We start from the raw sequence: 17,538 nt of genomic DNA, 5'->3' as shown, positions 1-17,538 counted from the left end.
TATTCTTTGAGCAGAATCAGATCATGACATCTGGATTATTGGATTAGAATTTCTGATGTATTAAAACCTCCACAGCATTCTTGTTTTGTAGCTGGTCCAGAGGGAGAGGATTTCTCCTGCACCGCTGTCGGGAGTTTAATCTACATCGTGTTTTTTAAGCCGATGATATGTTGTGTGCATTAAACCCGGATCTAAATGCATCCTGATGAATGAACTGATATTTCCGTAAGTTCACATGCAGAGACAGGCTTTAATATTTTAGAACAGAAAAATAATCATTCAAGATAAATAAATGAGAAAGTATAATTTTCTTGTTACTTTATTGTTTGTTATTCTCTATAATTGTCTGTTTGATTTAGTTATTTTACGACTTGTACATTTCTGTTTTCAAAAAGCCACTAACACAGTCACAGTAAATAATGATAGACATCATGACAGCTCCTCTAAAGTGAAGCCCAAGTGTTTTGATAGCCCCCCCCCCCCCCCCCCCACACCGGTGGCTCGCTGCAATATATATCATAAATCCCTCCACCTCAGTGTTAGCAGATGGGACATGGACCAAACTAAAATGTCAGATAAACTTTTCTCAAAGATGATTCCTGTCATTTTAGGTAAGTCTTATCACACTGATCTATGTTTAAGTGTGTCTAATAAGTTTGATTTATTCTAAATTATTTGATGATATAAAAACAGACTGAGGTGCCATGATTGACAGATGAGACTGACTCTCGATTGGTCAAGCGTGTGTATCAGCAGGGCCTCGATAGTGTGGCTCCCTCCTCCAGTCGCTATTACACAGACTCTGACTCCAACGATCGTGTTGGCTTCATTTCTAGATAGTCGGGAACGCATTGTCCATCTTTATTCACGGTCTGCGGTCACTGCTTCAGATAAATGAATGAAACAATTTTACTTATGAACAGTAAATGAGAGTAATCATCGTGTCATAACAGCCACTGGTGCTTAAAACTGTCCAAAGTAGTTATTTCAGGAGCTGCACTCAGATGACTTCAGCCTTTTGTTGGATCAGTTTGTGATACACGTTATTACACGAGACGTTTGTTTGAAGCACCGCAAGCTTATTAATTGAAACCAGTTGTGTGTGATCGCAGGGAACTGTGTCTGTCATCGAGTCGAGCGTCTCGCGGCGAGGTGCCTGAGCTGAAGCGTCGGGGCTGCCACAGAAAAAAGAAAGGCCCCCCCCCTCAACCGCCCCCACACTACCCCACATTATGATTTTTTTTTTTTTTTTTCTTCACATTTTGCACACAAAAGACAAGATTGCTCCGGCTTCCTTTTATCAACACTTCTGTTTACTTAGGATGTGCCAAACGCAGGATTTAGTGTCACATTTGTCTGAGCGTCTGGCACTTTCACCGTGCTCGTACTTCAGCCGCTCTTATTATCAGCCATTTTGAAGCTGTTACTCATTTTGCCAGTCATTTAGTTGTTTTTTTGAGGTGTTGTCATTTCCATGTTGCGGTACGCTGTGTCTACGCGCGGCTTTGATCACGTTTAGTAGAAACAGATTTAGGGAACAAAGGAGAAGCACTGAAGGTTCCGTGTTTGCAAATATTAAATGAGGCAACAAACATTATTACGTTTAACAAAAGTCGATGTTCTCAAGGGGGAGACGGGGCCAAACGGAATAAAAGATTCTCTGCGTTTCTGAGCGTCGTGAAACTCAGCTTGTGTAAACTGTTGACGAATTCTTTTGATTACGTTGGAGTTGATCAGCGTGACGGCATTTTTTAAAAACCTCCACGTCTCGATGTTGAAAAAGGTAAATGGTGAACAACAGGATTTTTACAACACCAGCCCTTTGAGTGGGGACGGAGAGCGATCAGTAAAGTGGAGTATGCTCAGGCCCACCTCCGGATATTGTGCTGGCATTTTAGAAATGATCCAATATGGCTGATGCAGCGCTGCTCTGCCTCCCCCATTGTCTTCAACCCTCAACAACCCACCCACCCTTGCCCTTGCTCTCCTCCTCCACCCCCCATAATGCAATGCAGCTTTTGTTCACTCATTCTTTTAACCGTTTCTTTGGCTGCGAGTTGTCACGGCGGGACAAATTAAGGAAGCAGTAATAGGGTTATGTCAAGTAGACGGAGGTGCTGGCTCTGTGTGGATGCCTCCCTCCTTCTGTCTCCATGAAAGGTTACCGCGCTCGCTGGATTTTGTCTCTCCCGCTGTAATGAGAAAGGCAACGGACGAGCCTCTATCAGTCGTGCAACACCTACTGACAGATAGCATTTAGAGAGTGGAGAAAAAGAAGCATTAGGGAAAGAGCGAGTGAGCATCACAGGAAGTAATACAGCAACATGAGCATGACTGATCACAATGGACACGCATGACCAGGAAAAACAATCTCTCTCTCCAAGGGTGCTGTGCTTGAACATTAGCCTGCATGACACCTTCACGTGTATATATGTATGTTTGTAATTTTCTTTCTCACAGCTATGTGCCTCGCAGAGTTTGACACTTTAACATTTTCCATTGGAGCCATTGATATTATGCCCTCAAAAGGGCGGCATTAAAACCCAGACATCTTTTAAAATATTGAGCAGGGATCGCAGCAGTTTGGTTCGGTGTGATATTACATTCATGACTCCCACTCAGAGATATTACGCTCACATTTCTTCCACCTCCTTTGGGCAGAATGTCTCCGACTCTTTCTCTTCGAGCCGCCACCGTTCCAGGGCAGATGTCCGTGGAAAATCTGTATCAGTGCTAGAGTCCCCGAAGCTGCGTTATGATGGCGGTGGAATGGCAAGAATGCGGGAGGTGACGGGGTCGTTGTTGTACGCTGCCGGTGATGTGGTCAGAGGGCAGGGTTGGATCTTAGGTAACAACAGCAGACGCTTAAGGCACTTCATGCTGCACAGGAGGGTTTTATAGCCCGGCAGGTGTCTACACAGAAAACACATTTACAGCCAGAGACACACCAACAGAGATACAAATACTCACACACTCAGGGAAACACATTGGGGCTGAGACAGAGGCACACACCCACACACGTTTTTATATTTAGAGCCTCTATTTAAGTAGCACCTCTCAAAACACAGGCGCTTACCAAAAAGGCATCGTAATAAAAAAAAATACACTGATAGAACAAAAAAATCCGATGCATAAAACATTCAACAGTCAGATTTATGAAAAGGCCTTTTGGAGCAAATGGTATTCGAGAAGTGATTCAGAGGAAGCCACTGATTCAACGTCCACAGCCTCCAGGCTCCGACGAAAGGCTCAGCCACCTTCAGACTTTTGGGAACTAAAGCTCACGGGGGGGGGGGGTTGTAATGGGTAGAGATGGAGCTGGGGGCGGGACATGGATGAGGCCTTAAACTATCCTTAAACGTATTGACGCCATTGTTGGACTCAAATCCAAATTCTTAACATGTCTTGCGTGCAGTGCTCCTCCACCTCAGGGTGTTGAAGACGGTTTGCTTGTTGCATTGGGAGCCTTCGGTTCAAATTTGCTGATTGATGGACTGATTGATTGATGTGGGTCTGCTTTGAGAGTTGCCGGCAATAGCAGATGCTGGAAGGAGTGGAGCGCTGCGACTAATGATTGTTTTCATTATCAATTCAAATCATTTATCGCACATTCATCTGTAAAATGAGGACGAACTGCCTTCACATGAATTGTTTTTCGCACACAAAAGCCAAAAACGTTAAATTCATGATACTCCAACAAAGAACGTTTGGCATTTTTCCTTCATCGTTTGTAATGTGATAGTGAACCAGGAAAGACAAATGGTGTGGTCTTAAGATGGAGAAACATGAGGCTATCAATTGTTTCCATTTACTGATTTTGTTTTGGTTCTGACCGTAACGACGCCGATGATCCAACAACTACACATTTAGTTTTTTTGTGTGTAAAGTGACAGACACACAAACACTATATTCACACATTCCCTGACACCTTGTGGCCTGGCTGTGGTTTTTATGTGTGTGTGTGTGAGTGTGTGTGTGTGTGTGAGTGTGAGTGTGTGTATATGTGTGTGTGTGTGTTGGAGGCCTCTCTGGCCCTGCGTGTCAGGCAGTATTGATGTACCATTTCTCACCTGCCGCTGCTAAATATGAGAGCATGGTAGCTGCAGTGTGAACCCCTGACCCCTCTGGGAGACACACCAGCCTTCACAGTTGTGGGAAATAGGTCTCTGGTTCCCCAACTGCCTGTTTAGAGTAATGGTCAAAGGTATGCCTGCTGGAAAGGAACATTACTGGGTGTGACCAATCTGCTCCCAAATGGAATACACTTTATGTCACCGCACCAATCTATGTAATTGACTTCGCTTTGGGCTGCAGCCATTATGGTTAGGGTTGCTTTTTTTCCTTTTTTTTGTACAGAATGTCAATGAAATCTGAAATGCACCAGGCTGGTAGATTTTGAGAATGATTGCTTTGGATGGATTTGAATTGTGGGACATTTTGGCTGTGAAGACCACCTGATATGTGCAATGTGTTTGTAAAGCAGCACATCCTGTCAGGTACCTTCAGGCTCAGTCCGCGGGCTCAGGTTGTCACTGCTGCCACGTAGGTGTCCGCTCCAGGAGTGGAATCAAGGGCTGATTTTAGGCCCGGGACAACCGATGAATGCAATTAACTGGGTGGCAGAAAGAAAGAAGCAGCGGTACTCTGGACCCTGAGGATTGGATTTGAGAACATTGGCCTGACTTATTGATTGGTGCTAAACTCAGCATTGCATGATTACAGTACTGCTTGGTTGTGCATGTGTGTGTGTGTGTGTGTGTGTGTGTGTGTGTGTGTGTGTGTGTGTGTGTGTGTGTGTGTGTGTGTGTGTGTGTGTGCATATGTGTGTGTGTGTGGGTTATAAAAATGGACAAAATGCCTCAGTGAAGTTGCAGATAGTTTATGGTTGGGACGTGAGTGCAGAGTTAAGGCTAGAATAGAGATTAGGTCTAAATAAGAGCAACTTGTGATCAGCACCAACATAAAGAAACGGACACCGAGGAATGGAGTCATGCTGTATTATTGCATGCATCGTGGAGAAATACATTTTATAGATATTCAATATAAAATCGGTTTATAGCTTATATGATCAGGTAGAAAATCCTGTTTTATGTCTAATTTAGCAAAATCAAGATACGTTGAGGGAGAACTCCTTGGTGAGGCTTTACAGTCTCCCCGTGGTGCGGTGTAAATTACGTCTGTGGTTTGTATGTGGTTTTTCTTGCTGAGTGAGTGTTTTTTTTTAAAGTGCACTTATATTTTAATGTAAAGCGCATTGAGTTTTTATTTGCTAAAAATTCTGTGAATCCATAATTTCCACGAAGCTTTGCAACCTTGGCTGCAGTAGTGTAATTCTGTCGGGGATGTTTTTCAAGAGGAAATCTTCCTCTGTATAATATAGGTTTATTATATATCACTGAATTTTGAAACTGTAACAGATACGCAAAGCAACACAGGGAACATGTCTATAAAAACAAGTCAGAGAAAATGGAGATAAAACTAACACAATCGTTGTTTAGTGGTTCACTGTGGCCTGTCACCAAAGTCCTTATGGGCCTCGCAGTTCTGCAGCCATCTTGACTACGCAGCTGATAGTTTGTTGTGGTTAACAAGACTAAGCCTCTATCTGAATGAATGGGGAGAGTCACAGCTGCATGTTCAAACATCAACCACAAACTGTCTATATGTATATATTATCACCAGTTATCGAATTAAAAAACATTTCAAGTTTGGTGAGTTCACATCAAAGTTACATTTTAAATGTTAAAAACTGTTTCTATCCCCTTCTTATACTTCCACAATGCACCAACTTTTTTTTACAGTTCAACTCCGAGCAGAGCGATGTGACGCCATCAGCTCATCCAAGCGGAGCACTTTGAAAACAGCACCTGCACCGGCAACTGTGCAAGTGTTACTGCAGCAGCACAGTTCTAAATGTTTCCTGGTTTAGTACATGAGTGGCTTTTTGGAGGGAGGGGGGATAATGTGTCTACTTTTGGCGTTACAGTCTTTTCTATTCAGGATTCTTTAAGTGTTTTTTTTTTTTTTTTTTTTTACCTCTCCCTGATTATATTCCCGTCCTTAATTACTCTTCCTGTGGAAATATATGAAGAAAATGTCGTCTTGGCAGTTTACAACAGCATAGTATAATTTGATATCATACTTTCTGTCCCTGCACTGGTGGACTTCTGTTAGTGGTGTTAAGTTTCAAGCAACGCCGGTGCCAACAATCCTTGTGGGTGATGTTAATATGTTCTTATTGTGTAAGTGGTGAGTGGGCCCATTTTATTTTTCTGCTAAATTGGCGTAACTGAGGCTTTAGGGACAGAGAATAACGTTTGTTGTAGAGAGCGAAAGCCCCGGAGACGAGCTCATAATTTTAAATACCAACAGAAGTGTACACACACACACAAGTGTAGCTCTACAAATATGTCTCTTGTATTTATTTTCATTCCTGCTATTAAGCTCATTTCAAACCAACCGCTCCACCCCTGGAAGACAAAATGGGCCAATGTATATTTGCTGGGTGACACATCAGCCTCTTCATACACACTCCATAGTCGCACGCTTACATGCACCATGTGACTTTGTCCCCGAGAGCGACTATTGCCGCCACTGAATTTTTCATCATTGATCTGATGTGATTTCCATGCTTGGCCGTCCCTTTGCCCTGTCAGCTCTCTCTCGCTCCCTAACATAGCCTCTCTCTCGGCCCAGAGGGCTAACAGAGCATGAGCCGTCGCCCCCGTTTGTTGTCTCCCACCATGCCTCAACAAAACCCTTCCCTGTCTTCCACCCACCTCCTCGGACTATCAAACACCCCGTGGCCTCGGCACTCCGTAACCGCGAGCGAGCCAGACCTTTGTAAAAGAGGGTGGTAAAACGCTCGATGTATTGACGTTGACTGTCCACCGCCATAAAGCTCCATCACCCACCTCCTTTCCTTCCTTGTCAAAGCAGCGGGAGGAGCAGTGGCTTGGCGTGTGTATTTGTGAGTGTGTGTTTTGGGGTGTAGACGGTGTGGCGTGGAAGGTTGATATATGACCGTGTGGGAGGCAGAGTCAGTGCCCCTCGGCTCCTGCACTGCCTCCTCCGATGGAAGCTTCTTGAAACGTCCTAATATCTGGCCAGCGCGCAGTGAGCGATGGCCAGAGCCAACCTGCTGATCTTAGCACTGGGTGCATTAGTTTGCCATAAAGAAAGCAGTGATTGTGAGACGTGGCAGGCGAAAACATATGAGGATGAATGACACCATATAAAAGCCAAGCTCTGTTTCAAAATCCATTAGAGAAGCAAGTGCCTGAGCTCCAAACGCAGCAGAAGCCGGGGCCCCACATCCTACCCCAGCCTCCAATTGAGGCATGGATTGCAGATCACTCTTGCAGTTCCTCCCTTAACTGTCCATTTAATCAAAATTTTTAATCAATGCATTAGTACATGACAGCTTTGAGGGGAGAAAAAGCATGCTTCACTCGGTGCCAGATATTGGCATCCAAAGATAGGTGGGAGATGAATGCGGCTCATTTGGTGCTAAGATTGAACAAGTGCTTGGTTTTTGTCTCTGTGTGTGTGTGTGTGTGTGTGTGTAGGTTTTATGAGTGTAGACATGTGTGATTGTGTTTTTGTCTGTGTGTGTGTGTGTGTGTGTGTGTGTGTGTGTGTGTGTGTGTGTGTGTGTGTGTGTGTGTGTGTGTGCATGTGCTTCCACGAAATCTCCAGCCCCCCCGGTGACACTACCTCCTAATTACTCAGATCTGCGCTCAAAGTGAAGAAATAATGAACGAGAGCTTTAATTATGCCTCCAGACAAAGGATCCCTGATGCCTCCAGAACACCGCTGGCACGCTGAGAAGGGTGAGGGCAGGTTAAACAGGAACCCTCTCCTCTGGGTGCGCAAAGCTGGTCAGCCTTGAATGCAGACCAAGACTCGCAACTTGACATGATGCCGGAAAGCGCGGACATCAGAGTGGAGGAGGGAAGTCTATAAAATGGACTCCTTGATTTAAAAAAAAAAAAAAGAAGCGCTACGTAGGTTTGTTATCTCTAACAGATATGACACAACCTTTAATTAGCAGGGATCCCTGAAGCTCTGGGCCTGAGATGTAATCAGTGGACCTTTAGTGAGTGCACAACCCTCCCCTCTGTGACTACCCCCAGGGCTGGCTGATCGAGGCGTCCTCGTGCCCCCACTTCTGCAGCGGGGTTGGCTGGCACTCTGGAGATGCCAGATAATGAGGAAGCCTGTCAGAGGGGCACTTCAAGGGTGCCCCTCTAAAGGCCTCGCTGCTTCTCAACAGAACCCACCAGCACCAAACACTGCCGCTTTGTTTTCCCTCAGAGTGCGTCTCCAGAGGTCCTGGCTGCTGTGTCCAGTGGGCCGGGGGGTGTGTGTGTGGGGGGGGGGTGTGTGCGTAGAGGGAACCAAACTACACCCCCCCCCATCCTTCAGAGTCCACAATCTCTTCCTCAGCTCAACTGATCACATCAGATGGGCTAATTATACGCCACACTGTGACTAATGAAGAATATAACAGAGAGCAAGTTCCATATTTACTTCCATGCATATTTACCAAGTTTGGGCGTGCGCAGAGTGTTGCGTAATCCTCGTCCTGACATGTGTTTGTGTTGTTCAAGCTCCGGTAGTCCTCCTGATGGGGGAGCTGTGTCCATAGTGAAGCGCACAGTGCAGCGGTTAGAAAGCAACAGAGTGCGTTTACTCATCTGCTGCACCATCTGCATTTATCAAGTCCTGCTACTTCTATTCAGTAGAATTCAGAGGAAACTGTTGTACTTTTTACTTTTTAAGAACCACAGAGAATGCTACATTAAATGTCCTCAGAATGTTTCAGGGAATTGAGCAAGCGGAGGTATAGCACGTTCCTGTATTCTGTTTGTACACTTCACTCATTTTAGACTGGGTATATTCAAATTTCTCTCTACTTTTAGGCAGTAAACTTTTTTCTTTTTTTTTCATTTTAAATGAAAGCTTCAGTATTCCCCCATCAGAATTTCCTCACTGGCAGCGTGGAGAGAGCTTTTGAAGCAGGCTTTGGGAAGTAGAATTCACAGAAGTATGATTTAACAGTTGAAGAAAACATGACAAGAGCGAGCAATTCAAAGATTTTAGATTTTTTGTTGTGTTTGTTTTGTATTTTTAAATTCTGCCGGTTTGGAGGTTTGCTGGAGCGACTTAAACTTCATTGATATCAGTCCTGATTGAAACTTTTTTTAGTCATCCTTTTTTGTGAGAGGGTCATAAACTCAACCATTTACCGGCCCCGTGACAAACATTGCTGGCACAAATTGTCACGGGTAAGTACACATTGATGTGGGACAAGAATGACAATGCTTTCAAAACGACAATACAGAGTCAACGCACTTAATGGCTTAATAACTTTGGAGTGGGTACAGGAATCTGAACAAGCGGCGCAGGTGAAAAGGGTAAACCGTCATCGCTGCGATAGAGGATGCAGAGCTGATGAAAGGGTTAGGCTCTCTGTTGTAGAAATGTTTTGGATTTAAGATAATACAGGACAAACTGAAGACAGATAATACAAGACATTTCTTTTTTTTTTTATTTCACAGGTGTTGCATAGTTAAAAATACTTAGAAACAATAGAATATAGGATTAACCATGAAAGGCAAATATATGTCCAAATACTGGAAAATACGTGTAACAAGTTGTAGATTCAAAATAAAACACAACATTGAATTTTAAATGCAGGGAAACAATAAGAATATGACAAAAAACTGGTGATAAAGGATAAGGGCATAAAAATACCTACAATAATAACGATGTCAAACAGTATTGAAATTTAGATTTTACATAAAAAATGTATTAAGGTGTTTTACAGTATCAGTAGTTAATATTAGCGTCATGTCAACCTGCTACCACATCAAAGACACTGATGCATCAGTAATAATAATAATGATGTTACATATAACTCCATATAATTGCCTTTGAATATGTTTCCTCTAATAAGACATGTGTTCACATAAGTAGAATTTTAAAGACGGACCGGAGCTTTAATGGATTATTTTACACTGTGTTATTGCTCCTCTTACTTAAGTAGAGGATGTAAACACGTCTTCCTCCACTGTCAGAGTGATGGGAGTTGAGGGAAATAAACAGTCTTCTCTTATGATGATTAGTGCGAGTGCGCCATATTGATCAGCGGTCATACGATAAACAGTGGAGAACAGGAATGCACCGCCGATCGTTTGAGCCCCATTAGTCGCTGCTTGTATTGCCTTTGATTATTGCTGACTGAGCTCCCAGTGCATGTGATGGCTTTTTACTGCTAGAACTGCTGCTTTCAACCCTTTTTCCTTTTCCTTTTTTTTTTTTTTTTTTTTTGAGGAGCACATTTAAACAGCACTGGCTCAAAAGACAAACCACTCCATGTCTGCTGTCACGCTGAAGCTGCGTCTCATACACAAAGACAGATTTGTCGGTGGATGGTTTTTTTTTGTTTTTTTTTGGTTGAGAGGAGATTAACACCGGATTTAAAATCTTGTGATGCCTCAAATCAGATGAATCTCATGAGGTATATAGGGACTCACACCTGCGCAAACACACACTCGGGCAGACTCGGTGACAATCAAATGCATTTAAGACCTGCCTCGGAGGCTAAATCCTGTTCTGCAGCAGGCCAGCGACTTGGGCTCAGAAGACAGACGTGACAGAGTCGACAGTGACAGTGATGATGATGGTGATTGTGGTAATAATGATTATGCTGATTATTACGGGGCCGCCACAGCGATGTGGTGATTGCGCCGCAAGGAAGAAATAGAGGAAGACAAAGGGCGACACTGACAAAACTGATGATGAGGATGATGATGATTAGAATCCCTCAGTTTCTTTTTTTCCTGCTTTTGGTGATCAACTGTGAGCCTTTTGCAGCCTTTGTTGATCTTTCTTTAATTGGCAGAATAGCAGTGTGGGGAGTTAACCGAGGATATCTCTACCGCGTCTGAGGCCTTTGATTTCACATGACAAAAAGAAAAGGCACTGTTGAGAACATTCCAGCAACTCCCTTTGAAGGGAGTGATCTGGCAGTGCTCATTTGAATTATTAACGGAGCAAAAAAGGAGAGCAAAAGAGCGATAGACAGAAAAACACATAGAGGAGAGACAGGGAGATGGATTCCTATCTTTAGCCGGCGATGCCAAATTGTTTCGGCTTAAACCACGTCAAACGTCTGTGATGACTGATCGTTGCATCAAACAGTCAGGCCAATTATCCAGGAATGAGACTGTATACGGGCAATAAAGATGGCTGCCGGTGGAGGTGAGCATTTGTTTGAATTACCGATGTTTTATTAGTCGGCCTCTTTCAGTGGAGTTCATGAAATACAAGTATGAATGTGTAATTACAGGTCAGCCGTCCCCCTGCTGCTGAATTATTTAATCTGCAGAGGAAGTGTCCCAGAGCGAGTTAATTCTCTCTGTGGTTGTGTTGTGTCTGCCACAGCAGGACCCCATCATTACTGTTGGTGCAGGCCAAAGCAGCAAACAGGAGACTTTTTTTTAAACTGCACTTGCAGAAAAATGGAGAAACAAGAAATGTTTTTAGTCCAGTTTATGACGTGATAACCGGAAAATTCTCACTTCATTATGCAATCTGACATTTTGGCCATTTTATGGTTAGGAGCATTCAGTAGCATGTAACATATCCTTCCATTAAAGGTACGGTTGGTAATTTCTTTATAAGACACTTGATATCTTATTTTTTTTAAATCCTCTTCATGTCATCAGAAGCCAATAGAGTTGTCTGAAAAAAACTTATTTATAAACTTATATAAAACTTATATATCATATATTACAGTCCCTCGCAGGACTGTAATAAACATGACCAGTCATTTCATTCGGACCAAATGATATTACATGGCGTACCTCTGTGCCACTAACTGACCTGCCTGCCTGCACCCTGCCTGTGCTGAAGCAAAGACAATAACCAGATGTCAGCGAGTGAGTCAGGGAAGAGTCATCTTCTAGCAGCTGTCAGGCAGTGCACGTTCAGGTTTCTTCTGGGCGTAGTTTTGACAAGAGGGCCAATATAAGGGGGTGGGTTGCCTGCCCCATGCTAGCTTTTCCAGGATTACCAACCCTAGCTATAAACATCCCTTTCCTTGGATACACAAGATGTAGTAGCACGTATGAGGAGTAGTTTTTTTTATTTTCCCTGCATCAGTGGAAGAAATAAGCTGATTTAAGACTTGTCACAAAGTGGAAGATCTTCGCAGATAAAGGCGTCGGGTCGCAGCGTTACAAGCTGATCATCTCCCACGAGCACGATATCTCCCTGTTTGGCTGCATCAGTCTCATCTTGTCGCCATTTTTGTGGCAGGTTTCTTTTTCTGCTGCCATTATTCTGACTCTGGCACTGGAAGATAACATCCCTGTTCTTAATCCTGCCTACAGGTCTCTGATTGTCTGGGTTGGGTATTTTTTATTTTTTTTCATCAACATCAATGAGCCAGATCTATTTGAATCACTGAAAACAATTTGAGATGTGGACACGCAATTCCCAAGTCTTTAAACAGGAAAAATAAAGAAGAAGGTACATACAAGATAAAAACTCATCTTCCGAGGTACAAGGTTTAACTTTTAATTGGCTCATTCTTTAAATCGTCTTTGGTGGCATATCAGTATCATGCTCGAGGATCTAAGGATACAGGGCATAATACAGTATATATATATATATATATCATTCACATTGTACAGATTGTTAATTTGCTTAATTTGACTTGTTTGCGGTAAGAATTCTGAAATCACATGTCCGGGAGTAAATGACCACGGGATGTTCCACCGATCTCTCCTGAGACATCAAGGTTTTGAAGCCGGATTTCGTGATAAATTGGGTTCGTTTCCCTGCATTTTTAAGGTAATGCGGTATCCATAACCGACTGGCGCCCATGATGTAACAGATACATCATGTGCATTCTCTCTGTCTGCTTCTTTTTAAGCCGTTTCAAACAGAATTAATCAAAAAGATACATTAAAAGGAAACTCTGAGTTGTTTTTCTTGTACAGTTTAGCGTGCTCCTCAGTACATGCTTGGATGGATGCATATTTACAGCTCAGTAGATGCAAGAGCAGATGAAGAAGGATGTCACGACCGGGCCTAATAACAGCCTGTTTTTTTTGTTTTTTTCCTCCTTTTTATGCATTTTCCCCCGGCTTCACAGATCTATCTGCTATACATGCTGTACAGTATGTGTCCTTGAGCGTGCAAACTCTCACACACACTGGGTGAGGTAGTGCTGGCCACTGAGTGTGTGTGTTTATGTATGTGTTTGCAGGGCAGGGGGGGCAACAATTAAAAGGCAGCGTGCAGTGTCCCGGGAGGTGCTAATGCCCAGGATCAGCTGTTCTAATGTCATTCACGTCCCCTCTGTTACTCAGCCGGCCTCGTTTGATGTATGAATCCACTGGGGATTTCCGTAACCCCCACCACCAAAACCCACCCACCCAAATGCTACCACCGCCACTTTTCATACCCCCACCCTAACCAACCCAGCCCCGGCTCTACAACCCCTCCTCCTCATCCTCCTCCTCGGCTTGCACAGAACCTCCCCTTCTGTGTCTGAATGCTTATGTTGGCTTTTATCGTGCTCAAAGTAAACAGAGTCGCGCCAGGGATAGTGGGAGAGAGAGAGAGAGAGAGAGAGAGAGAGAGCGAGAGAGAGAGAGAGAGAGAGAGAGAGAGAGAGAGAGAGAGAGAGAGAGAGCGAGAGCGAGAGAGTGCAATACTGATAAAGGTGGAACATGCACATTGTCTGCGCGCTGCTCGCATTCCTGCTCCATCTTCAGTAGAGACACAAAAGCCAGCAAAGGGGACATTTAAAAAAGGCAAGAGGAGGCAGAAGAAAGGAGGAGATCCAGAGAGAAAGAGAGTGAGTGGGAGCGAGCGAGCCAGAGAGAGAGAGTGAGAGAGTGAGAGAGAGAGGGCGAGAGAGGAAGAAAGAGAGTAGAGCGAAAGGATCTCCCTGCTAAATGCGCAAAGCGTCCCGTCACCCCACGCTGAGCTCCATGGCCAACTCCGGCTGCCTGCTGCTCTCCGGCTCCGGGATGCTACCGCACTCGCTCCAGTGTCCCCCTGCCTTCCTCTACCTGCCCGAGGTAAGACTGAATGAAGCTCGCTTTGTCACCCTCTCTGTCTCTCTCTTTCTCTCGCTCGCTCTCCCTCGCTCTCTCGCTCGCTTGCTCTCTCCATCCGTGCCTCTCATTCCTCCGTGCGCTCCTCCGCGGCACGTGATGGCATCGCGCTCGCTTTGTGCCGTTGTGCCCTGAGCACTTTCACCTCGTCCACCCCCCCACCCCTACGCCCCCCTAACCCCTGACCCTCACCCTGCCCATGTGGAGGGGAGGGTCACCCCCTTTCATTTGTCCTCTCTTCTTTCCCTCTCATCCTCCTCGTGTTGCCTGCCTGCCCTCCAACCCCCTTTCTGAATGAAATTAAGAGCAGCGAATTGGCGATTTCACTGTGACGTGGGACCACGCAGCAGTGTTTGTGTACATCTGTTGCCTCGTGACTCACCGAGCTTGGAAGTGTTCCCTCCTCTAGTTTGTTGTGTTCACACTTGGCCATCGCTGCTCTCTCTGCTGCCGCAAAGATAAAGATAGTTCAGAGTCAGGTGTGTTTTCAAAATGAGAAGGGGGAAAAAAAAGAGAGACTCGTGCTGCATGGCTGCAGGAGGGTGCCAACTTTTTCCTTAGCTGTTTATAGAATTATGCAGAAAACCCCTCGTTTATTGACACGTTGTACTGTGTTTGTGTGTGTGCGTGTGTTTGTGTGTGTGTGTGTGTTGCCTGAATTGTCACCCAATCTGAACCCCAGGCCGCTCAACATTTACAAAACCAGATTACAGCTGAAATTCAAGTTGAACCTCTGAAATCGAGAAGTTAGAGCCGATATGATTACAGCACAAAATAATCATTATGTGAGGCTCCAGTGCTGGTGTTTAATAAATTCTGCACTCAAGTTCATAGTGGATGTTTGGCATGTAAACTAATACTAAATTGTCTGAAATTGTAAGTGGAGAATTTCCAACTCTCTCTCGTCTCATCTCTGTTTGCCAGCGTTTTGTTTGGCTTATTATTGTCTCATTGACTTTAAGGATGTTTTACACATTAAATTGAAATACACACTACGTCCAGACTTGAAAAAGAAAGCAAAATGTCTCTGTTTGTCAGAGGGCCCCACAGTGAGCTCTTCATATTTCTAATGTTAATCACGACCAAGTGACAACACTTTGAATAATCGTACATCTCTGCAAATTAACATTGATTTTCCCTTTTTTTCTTTTTTTGTCGCCCTCCTTTGGAAATTGATTCAGTCACTGATCCCCTTGTTTTGTGAAACCTGAACACTACAATTTTCTGGAGGGAGGTGAAAAATCAACAACAAGGTGACTCTTAAGAGACCGTGGGCCTGTCTAGCTGCTGAATTATTCACATGTTTTAATTCAGCGAGTTGGGGTCAGGAGTGCTGTGAGTGCTGGGATGATGGGGGCTGCATGGGCGGAGGGTGGGTGTGGGAGTTTGGTTGGGTGGTGGCGGGGGGGGGGCGAGCGTCCAATTCAGTTTTTACTACTGGCAGCATGTGTTGCAGTAAACAGTGTGTGTGTGTGTGTTATACTGCAGTGATGCAGGGGGAAATAACCGTGAGCCTGCTCGTGATGGAAACCCCTGCTTTCTCATTTTGAGTCCCGCTGCCTCACCCCTTTCTCCCCCTGCCATCATGGTAATGTCCCTCACCCCCTCCCACCCATCTGTCCAGAGCGGGCGAACCCAACCGGCCAGGCAGGGACAGGGTGAAGACCAGGCTCCACCAGCGCACACCAACTATAGAGAAACCAACACCTCTTCCACTTTCAAACTGAAACTAGATTCACTAAGAGTTAAAGTAAAACTGAATTTAGGAAAATTAGGATAATCTCTGACCTCAGGATCTGCAAACATGACAGACCTTTTTTTATTTATTTAATCTAATTAGAAAACGAGATTTTCTTTTAAAATCATATTTCATTGTTTATGTCATGTTGTGAAAAAGCTTTCTAAGATCCACAAGTAAAACTGTGAGTAAACCCAGTTCAGGTGGGTTTACCTGCCACTACATTCACCTTTATCCAAATCCTCCGGATGGCCAGTAAGCCTCTTGAGAGAGTGTGTGTGTGTGTGTGTGTGTGTGTGTGTGTGTGTGTGTGTGTGTGTGTGTGTGTGTGTGTGTGTGTGTGTGTGTGTGTGTGTGCGCGCGCGGCCACATGTGTGTGTTTATGTCCACAGTCGGTCCTAGACAGAGCTGAAATTGAAACTTCCTGTGTGCTATTTTCATGAAAAAACCCTTTTTGTTTCAAATCCCTTTAATGTATCAGCAGCTTTTGCTCTTTTTCTTTTCTGCTTTTCTTTCCCCCCTCTCTCTCTCTCTCTCTCTCTCTCTCTCTCTCTCTCTCTCTCTCTTCTCTTTGCGGTAAATCCTCGCCCTGCAGTGCTGTGAGGGGAAACAACCCTCTGAATCACACTGTGGCCAGCGTACCCCCCCCTCCCCACCGCCATCCCCTTTCCTCTCACATCAGCCATCCCTCGCAGGATGCTGCCCGTGTTCCCCCCCCACCCCCACCCCCCTCCCACACCACCGCCGCTGCTCTCCTGCTTCCTCCCCCCCCCTCGCCACAGTGCAGGGCTGCAGCGTTGGCTCGTGTAAGATGACAGCCAGAGAACAGAAGGGGAATAGATTGAGGTGATAGCCTCTGCCTCACAGTTTGTTTGCATTTCAAATAAGACACTGTATTAAGTTAGGCTCGGAACAGCTTTGCTTATTATGTGTGAACATGGCGCCGCATGATATCACAGGAAGACAGGAGTTTATTACATAAAAGATTAGCAAAGCATACCTTGCCTTTATTTGTGTGCAGCAGTGTTTGGGTGTGTGTTCTCAGGCAGTTTGCTTTGATGCTCTTTGTAGTCAGCTGTGCTGCGTATAAATCCCGGCTAAATGTTTGTTTTCATTAGCACAAGGAGAGACTCCCTGCGGTGTGGTGGGAGAACTGTGGGCTTCTGATTACAAAAAAGTGGCGGTATCACACCACTGCTGAAGGGCCGATCCTCCTCTCGACACGGGGAGAGTTTCTCCACCACATGGGGTGCCGGCTTCATCCTTCCGCAGGATGATGTCACTTTTCTTCCACCGCCAATTTGTATTGTAGTGGCTCATTTCGTGAGTTATGGCGCTGGATATTGAGGGAGTTATGAATTACAGTGTGGGGAGGCTTTTACGGGATGCAATGCTCGCCGCTGTAGGCCTGTATTAAAGTATAAATATATTTATGGTACGAGCCGAAGCTGACGGGGTAGCTCGGGTTTGCTCATGGTAGTTAGTAGCTGTCTTCAGAGCCATAAAAACATGGCATCGCATGGATTTTCTATTTACCAGGCACTGGGTGGGCATATGGCAACGCTCGTAAATGTAACTCTATTATCTAAGAGGATGCTGTTGGGTGAGAAACAGGGTGTTACTTATGTCTAAAGAGGAAAACGCAGCGGCTGTTTTTGTCTC

At 44.7% G+C, this 17,538-nt stretch overlaps 1 protein-coding gene across 10 annotated transcripts in view; it reads left to right on the top strand.

The window, feature by feature from the left end:
* LOC117765858 (RNA binding protein fox-1 homolog 3-like) overlaps positions 1–17,538 on the top strand; it is a 397,513-nt gene that overhangs the window by 297,519 nt on the left and 82,456 nt on the right. The window contains exon 1 of one of the 10 annotated variants that reach the window (XM_034592406.1): positions 13,246–14,102. The exons of the other annotated variants lie outside the window; for them this stretch is intronic. Within the exon in view, the coding sequence (XP_034448297.1) occupies positions 13,977–14,102 (126 nt within the window). The 5' untranslated portion in view covers positions 13,246–13,976. Of the gene's footprint in view, positions 1–13,245; positions 14,103–17,538 lie in introns of those variants that run through there. 10 annotated transcript variants of the gene reach the window in all.

This window comes from Hippoglossus hippoglossus, chromosome 8, assembly GCF_009819705.1.
Source record: "Hippoglossus hippoglossus isolate fHipHip1 chromosome 8, fHipHip1.pri, whole genome shotgun sequence".
NCBI classification, from domain to species: domain Eukaryota; kingdom Metazoa; phylum Chordata; class Actinopteri; order Pleuronectiformes; family Pleuronectidae; genus Hippoglossus; species Hippoglossus hippoglossus.
Note: the sequence above shows the minus strand (reverse complement) of the source record. Positions and strands in the feature narration are given on the sequence as shown.